General features: G+C 46.8%; 1 protein-coding gene across 5 annotated transcripts in view; it reads left to right on the top strand.

The window, feature by feature from the left end:
• mapk8ip1b (mitogen-activated protein kinase 8 interacting protein 1b) overlaps window positions 1–16,144 on the top strand; it is a 263,887-nt gene that overhangs the window by 232,023 nt on the left and 15,720 nt on the right. For 4 of the 5 annotated variants that reach the window (XM_072466230.1, XM_072466232.1, XM_072466233.1 and 1 more), the window contains 3 exons: window positions 7,232–7,404; window positions 8,207–8,319; window positions 13,365–13,484. In XM_072466230.1, coding sequence (XP_072322331.1) covers window positions 7,232–7,404; window positions 8,207–8,319; window positions 13,365–13,484 — 406 coding nt within the window. The remainder of the gene's footprint in view (window positions 1–7,231; window positions 7,405–8,206; window positions 8,320–13,364; window positions 13,485–16,144) is intronic. The other variant, XM_072466231.1, reaches the window with a different exon arrangement.

Below are 16,144 nucleotides of genomic sequence, written 5' to 3' on the forward strand. Positions count from 1 at the left end.
GAACCAGCAGGCAGCCTTCATCAATGATCTTCATGCCTCGGGTATCTCCCACACCAATGGTCTTACAGCCTCAACATAGGCACCGTAATACCCCTAATACAGACTACCACATTCACCCCCTGTTAAAAAAGGAGTCCAGCGGGGGTGGTAGTCTCGCGTCATACAGTGGTACCGTGTTTTGCCTTATTACATTACACAACTATTATCATAGATTATCATAGAATTTACAGTGCAGAAGGAGGCCATTCGGCCCATCGAGTCTGCACCGGCTCTTGGAAAGAGCACCCTAACCAAGGTCAACACCTCCACCCTATCCCCATAACCCAGCAATCCCACCCAACACTAAGGGCAATTTTGGACACTATGGGCAATTTATCATGGCCAATCCATCTAACCTGCACATCTTTGGACTGTGGTAGGAAACCGGAGCACCCGGAGGAAACCCACGCACACACGGGGAGGATGTGCAGACTCCGCACAGACAGTGACCCAAGCCGGAATCGAACCTTGGACCCTGGAGCTGTGAAGCAATTGTGCTATCCACAATGCTACCGTGCTGCCTATTTACAGTATTAATTTTACATGTCCATGTCAGAATGAAGCAATTAGTCGATCGGGGGCCCTGGTCGTCCTCTGTGATCGTCGCAGTTTCGGCGGTGATGAAGGCGCCGCCTCGGGCATCCATGATTCCGGGAGCGTGACTTTGGCTTCTTCGGTAGCTTCATCACCCCTGGATGGGACCAGTGGAAGAACCGATCCTCCTGGAAAGGAGGCAGCCATGAGATGTGCCGGTGGGTGGGGGTGGGGAGGAGCGTGGGGAGCGTGGGGGAGGATCCAGTGGGTGCCAGGTCCTGTAGGGAGACCGTATCCTGTCGGGCGTCGGGGTACGCCATGTAGGCGTGCTGAGGGTTAGCGTGAAGGAGGTGGACCCTCTCTACCAATGGGTCCGACTTGTGCGCCCGCATGTGTTTGCAGAGCAGAATGGGTCCAGGAGACGCCAGCCATGTTAGGAGCGAGGTCCCGGAGGAGGACTCCCTAGGGAAGACAAGGAGACGTTCATGATGTGTTTCGTTTGTCGTGGTACACAGCAGTGATCGGATGGAGTGGAGAGCATCCGGAAGGACCTCCTGTCAGTGGGAGACTGGGAGATTCCTGGACCGTAGGGCCAGTAGGACAGTCTTCCAGACTGTTCCGTTCTACCTCTCTACCTGTCCGTTTCCCCGGGGGTTATAACTGGTCATCCTGCTCGAGGCAATGCCCTTGCTGAGCAGGAATTGACGCAGTTCGTCGCTCATGAAGGAGGACCCCCTATCGCTGTGTATGTAGGCGGGCAAACCGAACAGGGTAAAGATACTGTGGAGTGCTTTTATGACGGTGGCTGCGGTCATGTCGGGGCAGGGGATGGCGAATGGGAACCGGGAGTATTCGTCAATCACGTTCAGGAAGTATGTGTTGCGGTCGGTGGAGGGGTGGGGCCCTTTGAAATCCATACTGAGGCGTTCAAAGAGACGGGAAGCCTTTATCAGGTGCTCTTTCTCTGGCCTGTTGAAGTGCGGCTTGCACTCCGCGTAGATTTGGCAGTTCCTGGTGGCGGTCCTGACCCCCTCGAGGGAGTAGGGCAGGTTGCGGGTCTTGATAAAATGGAAGAATCGAGTGACCCCTGGGTGGAAGAGGTCCTCATGGAGGGCTCGGAGTCGGTCCACTTGTGCGTTGACACATGTGCCGCAGGATAGGGTGGCAGGAGGCTCGTTTAGCTTCCCGGGACGATACAGGATCTCATAGTTGTAGGTGGAGAGCTTGATCCTCCACCGTAAGATCTTATCGTTCTTTATCTTGCCCTGCTGTGCATTATCGAACATGAAAGCTACCGACCGTTGGTCAGTGAGGAGCGTGAATCTCCTGCCGGCCAGGTAATGCCTCCAGTGCCGCACAGCTTCTACTATGGCCTGGGCCTCCTTTTCCACAGGGGAATGATGGATTTCTGAAGCATGGAGGGTGGGTGAGAAGAAGGCCACGGGCCTGCCCGCTTGGTTGAGGGTGGCCGCCAGAGCAAAGTCGGACGCGTCGCTCTCGACTTTGAAATGAAGGGATTAATCGATTGCGTGCATCGTGGCCTTTGCGATATCCGCCTTTATGTGGCTGAAGTCCTGGCGGGCCTCTGCCGACAGGGGGAAAACTGAGGATTGGATTAGTGGGTGGGCCTTGTCTGCATAATGGGGGACCCACTGGGCGTAATATGAAAAAAATCCCAGGCAGCGTTTCGGGGCCTTGGAGCAGTGGGGGAGGGGAAACTTCACGAGGGGGCGCATGCGTTCGCGATCTGGGCCTATGACTTCATCATGCACTACGTAGCCGAGGATGGCTAGACGGTCGGTGCTGAACACACATTTGTCCTTGTTGTAGGTCAAGTTAAGGGTTTTTGCGTTATGGAGGAATTTGCGGAGGTTGGTGTCGTGGTCCTGCTGGTCGTGGCCGCAGATGCTGACATTGTCGAGGTACGGAACGTGGCCCGCAAACCGTACTGGTCAACCATTCAGTCCATCTCCTGTTGGAAGACCGAGACTCCATTTGTGACACTAAAGGGAACACTTAGGAAGTGGTAGAGCCGCCCATCTGCTTCGAATGCAGTGTACTTGCGGTCGTCCGTGCGGATGGGGAGCTGGTGGTCGGCAGATTTGAGGTCCACCGTGGAAAAGACCTTGTATTTTCCAATCTGATTGACCAAATCAGATGTGCGGGGGAGAGGGTACGCATCGAGCTGCATATACCTGTTGATGGTCTGACTATAATCGATGACCATCCTGTGCTTCTCCCCGGTCATTACAACCACTACTTGAGCTCTCCAGGGGCTGCTGCTAGCCTCGATAACACCTTCCTTCAGTAGCCGCTGGACTTCCGACCTAATGAAGGTCCGGTCCTGGGCACTGTACCGTCTGGTCCTGGTGGCGACGGGTTTGCAATCCGGGGTGAGGTTCGCAAAAAGGGAAGGCGGGTCGACCTTGAGCGTCGTGAGGCTGCAGACAGTGAGGGTATCGGGCCGCCGAATTTAAAAGTTAAGCTCTAGAGGTTGCATTGGAAGTCCAACCCCAGGAGCGTGGCAGCGCAGAGGTGAGGGAGGACGTAAAGTCGGAAATTTATAAATTCCCTTCCCTGGACCGTGAGGTTCGCTACGCAGAACCCCTTGATCTCTACATGTGTGAGACCCGGAGGCCAGGGAGATTTTTTGGTTAACTGAGTGAATGGGAAGACAACAGCGCCTTACAGTGTTGGAGTGTGTGAAGCTCTCTGTGCTCCCGGAGTCGATCAGGCAGGATGTTTTGCGCCCGTTGATGAGTACGATCGTCGTCGCGGTCGAGAGTGTTCGGGGCCGAGACTGGTCCAGGGTCACCGAGGCGAGTCGTGGTACAAATTGGAGATTTTCCTCGGGTGGTGTGTGGTCATCCGAATTGGGGTCCTGAGACTCCAGACAAGATGGCAGCACCCACGGGTCGCACATGGCTGGGGGTGGGCAAGATGGCGGCGCTCATGCATCGCACGTGGTCCCTGAGGAACAGGATGGCGGCGCACGGGGCCCGCACATGGCTGGGGAAAAAGAAGATGGCGGCGCCCGCGGCCCGCACATGGCCCGTGGAGAGAGTTGTAGTGGCGGCCCCGTTTCGCCTCCGTAGACAACGGCGACCGCCCGGGCCTGGCATACTGCCACAAAATGACCCTTTTGCCACAAACTTTGCAGATGGAGGAGCGGGCCGGGCAGCGCTGCAGGGGGTGCTTGGCTTGCCCGCAAAAATAACAGTGGAGCCCCCCCGGGGTTGCCTGGTAGCCGCACGGCACATGCTTGATGGGGGATGCATCGGGGTCGGCCGCGGGTGAGTTCCACGCTGCCCAAGAGGCTGGCCCGAGGTCGGGAACGTACACGCGGGCGTTTCAGGAGGCCACGTCCAGGGAGCTAGCAAGGGCCCGTGCCTCCTTGAGGCCTAGTATCTCTTTCTCCAGCAGCCGCTGACGGATTTGGGAGGACAGCATACCTGCAACGAATGCATCACGGATTAAAAGTCAGTGTGGTCGCTGGCTGAAACTTGCGAGCAGTCACAGAAGCGAGCAGTAGAATTCATCCAGCGATTTCCCCCGGGATTTGTCGCCTTGTCGCTAGCAGATGCCGGGCGTAAACCTGGTTTACTGGGCGAATGTAGTGTCCTTTCAACCGGGCCATCGCGGCCTTGAAATCGTCTGCATCCTTGATGAGGGTGTAGATTTCTGGGCTCACCCTTGCGTGGAGAACTTGTAGTTTCTGGTCCTCCGTAGGTGCAGTCGTGACCGTCCTGAGGTACCCTTTGAAGCACGCCAGCCAGTGTGAAGGTTGCCGCTGAGTTTGCCGCGTGGGGGCTGAGTTGCAGACACTCCGGCTTGATTCGGAGCTCCATTCTTTAAATCTAGTCCAATAAATTGATGCTCGATCAATAACTCCAGAAGGGAGATTGGATGACAATTGAAGGCTTTATTGGACTAGATGTTTCCTCCAGCAGCGCAGGTATAGAATGCGGCTGCTAGGGAGACACAGACTCTTGTACTCCGCCTTGCTGGGTGGAACCAGCAGGCAGCCTTCCTCAATGATCTTCATGCCTCAGGTACCTCCCACACCAATGGTCTTACAGCCTCAACCTAGGTACCGTAATACCCCTAATACAGACTACCACATGCTTTCAGCCCACTCCACTCTGCCACAGCCCCCTTGCCTTGCTATTTTAGTGGAGGAGCTAACCTATTTTAGAATTGGGAGAATTCTGGCTTTAAAACAGGAAAAAGAGAAAGTTTGAGGTGAACACCATTAGCATTTGTATACTAATATCCTACTGAATAATTTTTTAAAATTGCATATATTTGAGATCAAGCATAACGTGTGTAATGATTAATTGGAACTGTCAGTAGATTTGCTTTAAATAATTGAACCAGTGGCTAATTATACCTTGCCATAGACTGCAGGATTATTACCAATGCCGAGCATGTAATTTTAACAGCTTGATTGGCTGCGACATAAATGTCAGGAAGTTATGGTTTCAGACTTCATTTTAGGACTTGAGCATAATAATAATAATCGCTTATTATCACAAGTAGGCTTCAATGAAGTTACTGTGAAAAGCCCCTAGATATCATGCAAGCTGTCTCAAAGTCCTATTTGCTTGTGCGGGGAGATGGATTGAAGCAATAATATGATAGTATTTGAGGCAGCATTGTGTTTTCTCCTGCCTAATAGTTCTCCTTCAGACAAAAGCACCAACATTGAGTTAATTGGTTGGTTGTACCTTTTATGTTGGAGTGATCTTGCTGTGTAAGATTGGCTGTCATGTTTGTCTATATAATAAACTGCAATTATATAGAATGGTGAGAACATAGAAGGAGGCCATTAGGTCCATTGTGTCTGTGCTGGCTTTCTGAAAGAGCAACTCTGCTAGTTGCACCCCCTTCCCCACATTCCCCACATTCTTCAGACATCTTTCTCTTCAGACAGTAGGTGTTCTCTTTTGAAATCCATGTTTGAATCCGTGTTGATTAATGTCCGATAGTTAAGCACCTGGGCATGTTTTACCACATTAAAACTGCTATACAAATGTGTGTTGCTGCTGACAATGATCAATGAAAGGGCTGGCCCATGCAATAATCCATTCAGCAGAATACATCCATATTTCACTTTAGAAAGGCATGGTTAGTGATACCAAAATATCAACACATAAACTTTGCCTTGATCAATGAACTACAAGATTTTCTGACTAAAAGGAGAATCATGAATACATTTCGGCAATGTGATATGTGGATGTTGAGTTGCAGTTTTCATGCAATAATGACAGGATTATGGAACGCAAATGGAAAAGAATTCTTGAAATACAATGTATTATGATCCTTGATCGAGCCCTTAAGTTTTTTGTCATCCTCTGTTTAGTTACCAATAATGTTTTCAGCAGACAAAGATTTGATATTCAAGACACTTACTAAGAGAATAAAGCCACAAGATTCCACAGGTTTTTAACAAATAAAAATAAACATAACTGTTCAAGGTCAGAAAGATCAAAAAGTTTGCAATATCTATCTTATACTCTAATATTTAGCGTGAATATGAGGTGCGTGTGAACTGATGGGCAAGGGAATACTTTAGTAAACACACCACAAGTACAATAAATATCATGCAACAAAGTCATATCCCATGGATTTCCTAGCAACTCACCTGGATTTAAATAAACACAGTGAGTCAACCAATCTCATTGAAACTCTTGTCTCCCTCATGAGGGACTCCAAACTTTCCAATTTTAAAGATCAAGCCTCTGGCTTCCCTCAAAGCTGCTCCAACCTAGACTGCCTCACTGACTGCAAAACTCCAGGTTTTCAATCTCCTCTCCCAAGACTCTGATCCTCTGGATTTCTGAGTCTGCACTCCAGCTCTGCATACTGGCTCAATTTCAGCTCTTTAATAGCCTCTAGTTTCACTGGGGCTAGCGGGACCGGAGAATCCCACCCTTTGTCTTCCCAGAGCCAAAAGTTATCTCTATAATATCGCTCCGAGCCATGACCTTTGACAGAGTCATCCAGACTCGAAACGTTAGCTCCCTTCTCCACAAATGCTGTCAGATCTGCTGAGATTGTCCAGTATCTTCTGTTTTTGTTACAAACTATGAACTAGGTAATAAAATGTGGAATTTGACTTAATTCAGTAGGAAAACACCATTGATTGGGCCTTAATACAAATGGACTGACTGTGATTTCCCCCCAAAGGCTAACACGCCAGTAGTACTGAGGGAATGTTGGAGGTGCCGTCTTTTGGACAGACATTAAAATCGAGTTCCCATCTGCCCTCTCAGGTTGACAGATCCCATGGCACTATTTTGAAGAAGAAAAAGAGAGGTATTTCTGGTGTCTTGACCAATATCTATCTCTCAATCAACATCACAAAAAACATTACAACAGTGACTACACTTCAAAAGTACTTCATTGGCTGTCAAGTGCTTTGGAATATTGAGTGGTCATGAAAGGCATTACATAAATGCAAGATTTTCTTTTAAATATTCCACCAGCCTACTTGATTTAAACATTTGAATTTGACTAATTATCCATAGTACAATAGTCCTGATGGTCTGTAAATTCACCAAAGTTACAATCCACCATGGTTTTGTTTCATTATAGTCTTGGTGCTAGGAAAGGCTTGTCTTTCCTTTTTGACAGTCTCTTTTTGTCACCAACATAGATTTGTGCCTCGACATGATGATGAACTGGAGCTAGAGGTGGACGACCCTCTCCTCGTGGACGTTCAGGCTGACGATTACTGGTATCATGCCTACAATATGCGAACGGGTGAGACCGGAATCTTCCCAGCGTACTATGCACTTGAGGTCAATGTGGAACAAGAACACTTTGCAGGTATTCCTCACTTCAGCAAGATCAAAGAGTAGTAACGCAATGCACTTCAACCAATCTGCACACTGCCAGAAATTTGAAAGGAGAAAACTCAAGCAGGTCAGTCAGCCTCCAGAGAGGAAGAAAGAGATTAGCTCAACCCTTCAGGCGGAAGGCATTTCTTTTTTTGCTGTTGGAATCGTACAGAAGCCAATGATTGATTGCAATGTGCCAGGGTCTTGTTGGAAAAAAAAATAATGAGGCAAAAAAATAATACGGCAAAATCCTGGAACACCCTCCCTAACAGCACACTGGGTGCACCTACACCTCGGGGACTGCAGTGGTTCAAGAAGACAATGCACCACCTTCCTTAGGGGCAACTAGGGATGGGCAATAAATGCTGGCCTAACCAGCGAAGCCCACATGCCGAAAAATGAATTTTTAAAAATGCTGTTATTAATGCACAAATCAATCAGTGAGTTTGGGGAAGAAAATGTATGCCGTGAGTGGTGAATAATTTCCAAAACCGCCTCCTGTAACACATTTGTGTCAAATTGCTCTTTGTGCTACGTTGATAAACTAGACTTAACACCCAGGTTAGGAAGGCATGGATAGATAGTTTATTCAAATGTGTTAAGTGTTTTCTATCAGTTCAACATCAGAGATAATTTCAACCCTCTTGTAGCATGTTTCCATTTGTAAACTTATGCAACTGTAGAGCATTTTAAAAAAAAACATTCTGTAAAATAAACACATTTATTCTACATGTATACATGTTTTTCCCCTTCTCTCTCTCTCTCTCTCTCTCTCTCTCCCTCTCTCTCAGCAGCAGTAGCAGAAAAGAACGACTGGGTAGACAAATTTCACCTGAAGTTCCTGGGCTCAGTCCAAGTGCCGTACCATAAAGGGAATGATGTCCTATGTGCAGCGATGCAGAAGGTAAAGAGAAAGTAAACCAATATATTCTGTATTCCGATAATCAAAATGAAACTATTTTCATCCCACACTTAACACGAGGGAAAGGCTGTGGATGTTGTCTACATGGACTTTAGTAACGCATTTGATAAGGCCCCTCATGGCAGGCTAGTGCAAAAGATTAGATCACATGGGGTCGGGTGAACTAGCTGAATGGATCCAGAAGTGGCTTGGCCATAGAAGACAGAGGGTAGCAGTGGTGGGTGTTTTTTCGAATGGTGGTTTGTAACTAGTGGTGTTTCGCAGGGATCAGTTCTGGGACCTCTGTTCTTTGTAAAAATATAGATGACTTGGAAGAATACGTAGCGGGTCTGATTAGCGAGTTTGCAGATGGTACTAAGATTGCAGGAGTTGCGGATAGTGATGAAGATTGTCAGAGAATACAACAGGATATAGATAGGCTGAAAAATTGGGCAGAGAAATGGCAGATGGAATTTAACCATGATAAATGCGAGGCGATGCATTTTGGTAGATCCAATTCAGGTGGGAGCTATAAAATAAATGGCAGAACCATCAGGAGCACAGATCTGGGCGTGCAGGTCCACAGATCCTTAAAAGTGGCAGCACAGGTGGAAATGGTGGTGAAGAAAGCATATGGCATGCTTCATAGGACGGGATATCGAGTATAAAAGCTCGAAAATTATGTAGAACGTTGGTTAGGCCACATTTGGGAATACTGGACGTGGGTGCTTTGGAGAGAGTACAGAAAAGGTTTAGCAGGATGTTGCTTGATATGGAGAGTATTAGCCAAGAGGAGAGATTGAATAAACTTGGATTGCTCTCCCTAGAGAGACGGGGGCTGAGGGGCAACTTGAAAGAAGTTTATAAAATTATTATGGGTATAGATAGGGTGAACAGTTGGAGGCTTTTTCCCAGGGGCAGAAATGACAATTACAAGGGGGCACAGGTTCAAGGTGAGGGGGGAAAGGTTCAATGAAGATGTGCAGGGGAAGTTTTTTATACAGAGGGTGGTGGTGGCCTGGAGTGCATTGCCAAGTGAGCTGGTTGAGGCAGATACGTTAGCAACCTTTAAGACTTATCTAGATCGGCACATGAACAAACAGGGTATAGAAGGATACAGGCGGTTGGTCTAGATAGGACACATGATCGGTGCAGGCTTGGAGGACCGAAGGGTCTGTTCCTGTGCTGTAGTCTTTGTTCTTTGAATTCACCTCATACAGACAGTGGCAAACCTAACTCTTGTCTCAACTTGAGATTTAAGTCCCGCACCCAAATCTCCACCATGAAAATATATTGAATGAGGAAACCGAGCACTCTCCATCTCTGTAATCTCCTCCAGCCTCATAATATTTAATGTACTCCTGTGCTCTTTCTAACCTGGTTCTTGTGCATCTCCCAAGATTCTTCACCCTAACGGGAAAATGTTAATCCAGTGTCTGTCTGTTAGGCAAATATACCCTAACCTCTAGACTTCTCTCCCTAAACCTCTCCACCTTTCTTATCCTCCTTTAATACGCTGCTAAAAACCTACCTCATTGACCCAGCTTTTGGTCATCTGTCTACTATCTCTACTGCAGAGAAAATACCTTAACTTAAGAGACTAAAACCAAATCCCCTGGACCTGATGTTCTTTGTTCTCGGTTTCTGAACGAGGAAGCTGCAGAGATAATGGATGCACCGGCTATGACTTTCCAAAATTCCCCAGATTCCAGTGCGCAGTATGTTAGCAAATGTTATGCTGCTATAGAGGAAAAGAAGGAGAACAAAATGGGGGAAACTACAGGCCATTTAACCTGACAGCAGGAAAATACTGGAATCTCTTATTAAGGAATTCTTAACTATGCACTTAGAAAGGCATGATCAGACAATGTTTCACAAACGAGAAATCATCTTTGACAAATTAATTTTTGGCGGATGTGCCTGATATGGTAGATAAAGGAGAAGCAGTAGTTCCAGTATACCTTGATTTCCAAAATGCATTTGATAAGATGCCACATGAAAGGTTAATGTGCAAACTGGGGTCATGGAATGAGAAATAATATATTAGCATGGATAGAGGAGTAGTTAGCGTACGGGAAGCAAAGAGGAGGATAAATGGAGTATTTTCAAGTTAGCAGGCTGTGACTAATGGAGTACTGCAAGGAGTAATGCTGGAGCCTCTGCTCTTTACAATGTATATTAATGATGGAGAGTTTGCTGATAAAATAAAGCTGTGTGGGAATGTAAGCTGTGAGGAGGACACAGATGCTGCAAAGAGAAATAGAGAAGTTAAGGTAGTGGGCAACAAGGTGGCAGATGGAGGATAAAGTAGGGTAATGTGAGGGTATTCATGTTGGTAATGAGAATTGAAAAGCAGAATATTTTATCAAACACATGGAACTTGTAAATGTTGGAGTTCAGAAGGACTTGGGTGCCCTCGTACAAGGAATGCAGAAACTTAGTTTGCAGGTATGGCAAACAATTAGGAAGGCAAATGGCAGGTTGCCCTTTATTGCAATGGGATTAAAGTACAAGAATAAGGAATTCCTGGTGCAATTCTACAGGGCATGGCGACATCACACCTGGAGTACCGTGCCTAGTTGTGGTCACCATATTTAAGGTTGGACATACTTGCATTGGAGCAGTACAGAGAAGGTTCACTGGATTGATTACTGGGTTAAAGGGTTGGACTATGATGAGAGGCTGAGTAAATTGCATCTCTTTTTTTTTTTCTGGAGTTTCGAAGAATGAGAAGTGATCTCATTGAGACATTCAAAATTCTGAAGAGATTTGACAGGATAGACGCTGCCAGGTTGTTTCTCTGGCTGGGAAATCTGCAACACGGGATCAGCCTCAGGATAATGGGTCAATCATTTAGGACTGAAAGGGGGAGATATTTTCTCACTCAAATGTTTGCGAATCTTTGGAATTCCCTAGCCCAGAGCATTGCAATTGCTCTGTGGTTGAATATATTTAAGGCTGGAATAGATAGATATTTGATTTTTCAGGGGATCAAGGAATATGACACGTAGGGTGGAAAGCAGACTTTAGGCTGAAAATCAGTCAAGGTCGTATTGAATGGCAGAGCAGGTTCAAGGGGCTGTATGGACTTTTCTTGCTCCTACTTTCCATGGTCTTATCTTCTTACGTAGCTTGTTTCATCCTTGTCTCATTGCTTTCTTGTGAAGAATCTTGAGACATTTCACTACAGTGAAGGTGTCATTTAATGTGAGTTCCTGTAGATGAAGAGTTCAGCTTGACAGAAGACAATAGGGACAATACATATTACTATAATTTAGAATGCACAACTTCTGGTGGTGGCCATGATGTGCATAGTTGCACACAGGGCAGCTCCTGCTCGAAGGCATAGAAAAGAGCGCTTTTTACCTGGAAATGGGAGAAATTTCGACGGAAAAGTGCAGCTGAAGGTTAGAAGAGAAATTCCCCCAGGGTGTGGCATATCTGGTGGTTACCAAACCCGGCAGAAGGGAAATGGGAGAAATTTTGATGGAAAAGTGCAGCTGAAGGTTGGAGGAGAAATTCCCCTCGGGTGTTGCATATCTGGCGGTTACCAAACCCGGCAGAAGGTGAAAATCCTGGCCAAGGAACTGGAAGAGACCTGTGGCACAGAAGTTATTGGAAGGATGACGGAGGGGGAAGAGCCGGCACAGGTTGGAATGCTCCAGATGGAACAGTTGATGGTTCTCGTCAGGGAAGAGTTCCATCAACAAAGCAGAGAGATGCAGGAGGACCGATCGAAAGCCATCGAGGAGGCTGTGGCACCCCTGAAGGGCTTGATGGAAAGGCTGGGGGTGGTGGCCTGGCTGGGAGACTTATATGACTTTCTCCATTTGGAAAAGGACAAATATGAACTGAGGAGTTCAGCGGAGGGCTTTGAAGCAAGGTGGAGGCTGTTCGTGACCACGTTTGAGGAGCTGTTCATCGCGGGAGCTGGTGGGGGGGGGGGGGGGGAGGGAATGGGGGAGCATGTTCTCTGGATTGTTGAAGTTTTGTAACTGAAGAAGTTTGGAATAAAATACATTTATTTTAAAAAATAATAATCTAGAATGCCCTGCCTGGAAAGGTGATAGAAGTAGTTTCAACAGTAGTTCCTTTCATTGGATTTATAGTTGAAAAGGAGAAGTTTGCAGGGAACTGGGAAAAATTGGATAACTCTTTCACAGATTTGCCACAGGCCCAGTGGTTCAAATGGCCTCCTGTGCCACAGGATTCCATGATCCTATATAGATCTAGACAGGAAAACCAGACAGTTCATATTCAGGATCCTGACATGCACGGTTCATGAAAGATGCCTAGAACTATTTCTTTAAACCCAGAGCTGCAGTATGATTTTTAAAAGTATATATTAGTTCATGGAATGTGGCTGGCTAGGCAATATTTATTGTCCATTCCTAATAGCCCTTGAGAAGGTGGTAGTAAGGCACCTCCTTGAACTGCTGCAGTGCAAGTGTTGTAGGAACACCCACAATACTGTCAGGATGGGAGTTCCAGGAATTTGACCAAGTGACAGTGAAGGAATAACGATATCGTTTCAAGTCAGGATGATGTGTGACTTGCAGGGAAACTTGCAGATGATGGAGTTTACATGCATCTAAATGCCCTTGTCCTTCTAGATGTTAGAGGTCACCGGTTTGGATGGCTGGAAGGGTGATTAAATACAGCACATTCAATTCCTTTAAAAATGGATAGAGACTTTAATGGGAAGATGGTAGAGTTGGTACTTAGCAAGAATAAGATCAAATGTGCTGTCAGAAAGACGGATGAACCATTTATATAGTACCTTTCGTGATCTCATGACTTCCTAAAGCACTTTACAGTCAATGAAGCACTTTTGAAGTGTAGCCACCATTGAAAACAATTAGCGTGCTCCCACAAACTGCAGTGAAATATTTGACTGGATCATGTGTTTTAGTGATGTTGGTGGGGATAATAAATATTGGCTAGGCTTCAAGTGCATCTAAATAAGTTGAGAAAAAATAAGGGAACAGGCACTGGATTAACTTCTATATTTGGTGAAGTCTAATCAATTGTTACTTTCTTCTTAACAGATTGCAACAACGAGAAGATTGACTGTCCAGTTCAACCCTCCTTCTAGCTGTGTGCTGGAGATTAGCATGCGAGGAATTAAAATAGCTATACAACTCGATGGGTGTGGAGTCTATGAGAAAGTAATTTATAACTTGTCTGTAATGATTACAAAAATTTCTTATGAAACCACAAAAGTTCACAGTACAGAAAACTTTCACATCTACACACACTCCTTGTCAACATTTTTCCCTTTAGAAATTCCCATTTCCACATTTAGAATGGAAATGACCTTGTTCTGACGTAATTGCACATTTCTCCCAGGGGAAGCCTTGAATTACATCTACATACCCAGGTTCCATTTTTCCCTCCAACGACATGAGGGAAAACCTTTAACGCAGCGAATGGTTAGAATCTATGGGGCGCGATTCTCCACTCCCACGGCGGTTGGGAGAATTGCCTTGGCCGACAAAATTTCCCGGGACGCCGGTCCGACGCCCTCCCGTGATTCTCCCAAGCGGCGGGAACGGCCAGGTCGAGTTTCGCAGGCCGGAGAATCGCCGGAGACACCGAAAATGGCGATTCTCCGGCACCCCCGCTATTCTGAGGCCCGGATGGGCCGAGCGGCCAGGCCAAAATGGCGGGTTCCCCCCCGGTGCCGTCCACACCTGGTCGCTGCAGTCGTGAGCGGTGCGTGAACGCTGGGTGGGGGGGGGGCGAGGGAGGATCCTGCACCGGGGGGGTACCTCAGATGTGGGGTGGCCCACGATCGGTGCCCACCGATCGTCGGGCCGTCCTCTCTGAAGGAGGACCTCCTTCCTTCCGCGGCCCCGCAAGATCCGTCCGCCATCTTCTTGCGGGGCGGACCTAGAGAGGACGGCAACCACGCATGCGTGGGTTGGCGCCGGCCAACCCGCGCATGCGCGGATTGCGGCCGCGGCATCTATGCGGCGCCACTTTTACGCGGGCGACAAGGCCTGGCGCGTGTAGATGACACGGCCCCGATCCTGACCCACTGTCAGGGCCTGAATTGGTCGGGACCGGGGCCGTTTCGCGCCGTCGTGAACCTCAACGGCGTTCATGACGGCGCGGCCACTTCAGCGCGGGAGTGGAGAATCCCGCCCAGAATGTCCCAGCTGAGTGTGATGGAGGCAGACTTAACAATGGTTTTCAAAAGGGAATCGGTAAGCACCTGCAGAGAAACTAACAGGGCTACAAGGGGAAGGAGGGGGAGCTGATTTGTTCTTGCAGAGAACAGGCACAGAGGAGACAGCCGAGAATGGCCTCTTTCTCTGCGGTGACCATATTTTGATTCAATGATTCTTGAACCCAACTTCACCTGAAGGCTACATTTGCCTCTCTCCGTGTAATGCCACATGAGATCAACTAGTTAGAAAAAACTGAACTCTACAACTTATGCTAACATATCTCCTATGGTGATGCTTATAGCATGTCAGAGGTTATGTTGTTACCTAATATGGGACATGTTACCAGCAAAGTGTGATCAAGAAAGCCTGATTATTTTGTGCAGAATGAATCAGTTCCTGTCTTATAGTCACCCATTCTGTACTTCTTTTACATATTTGATACAAATTCCTATGCTAAGTTTATATCGGAAAGTCGGTGTAAACATGGCACTTGAATTCACCATCACTGGTGGCATAGCAGCAGCGTAAGCGATGGCAAAGTATGAATTTAGCATGACCGCTTTCCCGAGACAACCTCCACTATAAAGGTAGACTTGGAAATTTATAGTAGAGAAAGTTGAACGTGTTTGAATAGAAAGGTAACATTTTTAATAAATGTTAAAATTTGGAGAGTTTACAGATGAGACTCACTGGAGTGATTCCAGAGATCAGGGATTACAGCTACATAGACAGGCTAGAGAAACTGGGGTGGATCTCCTTAGAGCAAAGAAGTTCAGAGAAGATTTGATAGCGATCTTTAAAAGCATGAAGGTTTTAGATAGAGTTCAAAAAGAGAAAATGTTTCCAATGGCTGAAGGGTCAATAACCAGAGGAGACAGATTTAATGTGGTTGGCAAAAGAAACAGAGAGGACATGAGTGAAATCATTTTTACATGACACATTATTAGGACTTGGAATGTATTGGCTGATAAAGTGGTTGATACAGATTCAATAGTAACCTTCAAAAGAAAATTGGATAAGTATTTGAGAGACTAAAATTGTGGGGATTTAGGGAACAAGCAAGGGAATGGGAATAACTGGATTGTTCTTCAGAGAGAGACCAAGGAAGACTTGATGTTCCCAATGGCTTCCTTCTTTGCTGTGCTATTCTACAATTCTGTGAAGTATATACGTCACATTTATTCTCTTTATTCAAAAATCTCCACATTGGGGGTCACGTGATGCGAGTGCGGGAGCGGCTGCGTTTTCGCGAGTTCTGGCCCTGCTCGTCTTTTAACCCTTTATTTTATCCGAAAGCACATTCCATAATCTTTTTGGGGGGATTTTTGTCTTGCGCTTTGTCCCTGGATGCTCCTGGTTAAAGTATGCAGACATCTGAAAAGAATTGGGAAACTAAAAACTTCACTTCACCAAAGCTAGCGATGAGGAATGCCAAATATTTGTAGCAGCCATCAAAGGAACCAAAATTCAAATGTAGATTTCAGAGAAAACAACATCTGAAAGAAACATGCCATGTGCTCTGCCTGGAAATATCTGGAACAGTACAGGGAGCATTGTGAGTAGCAAGTACCCTGAAACAATAGTTTAGAGCTGGGGGTCTTCTGAAACTCGAAGCAAGGTGGTGCTAAATACTTTATGGCACATCATGCTTATGC

Source organism: Scyliorhinus torazame, chromosome 10, assembly GCF_047496885.1.
Source record: "Scyliorhinus torazame isolate Kashiwa2021f chromosome 10, sScyTor2.1, whole genome shotgun sequence".
Lineage (NCBI taxonomy): Eukaryota > Metazoa > Chordata > Chondrichthyes > Carcharhiniformes > Scyliorhinidae > Scyliorhinus > Scyliorhinus torazame.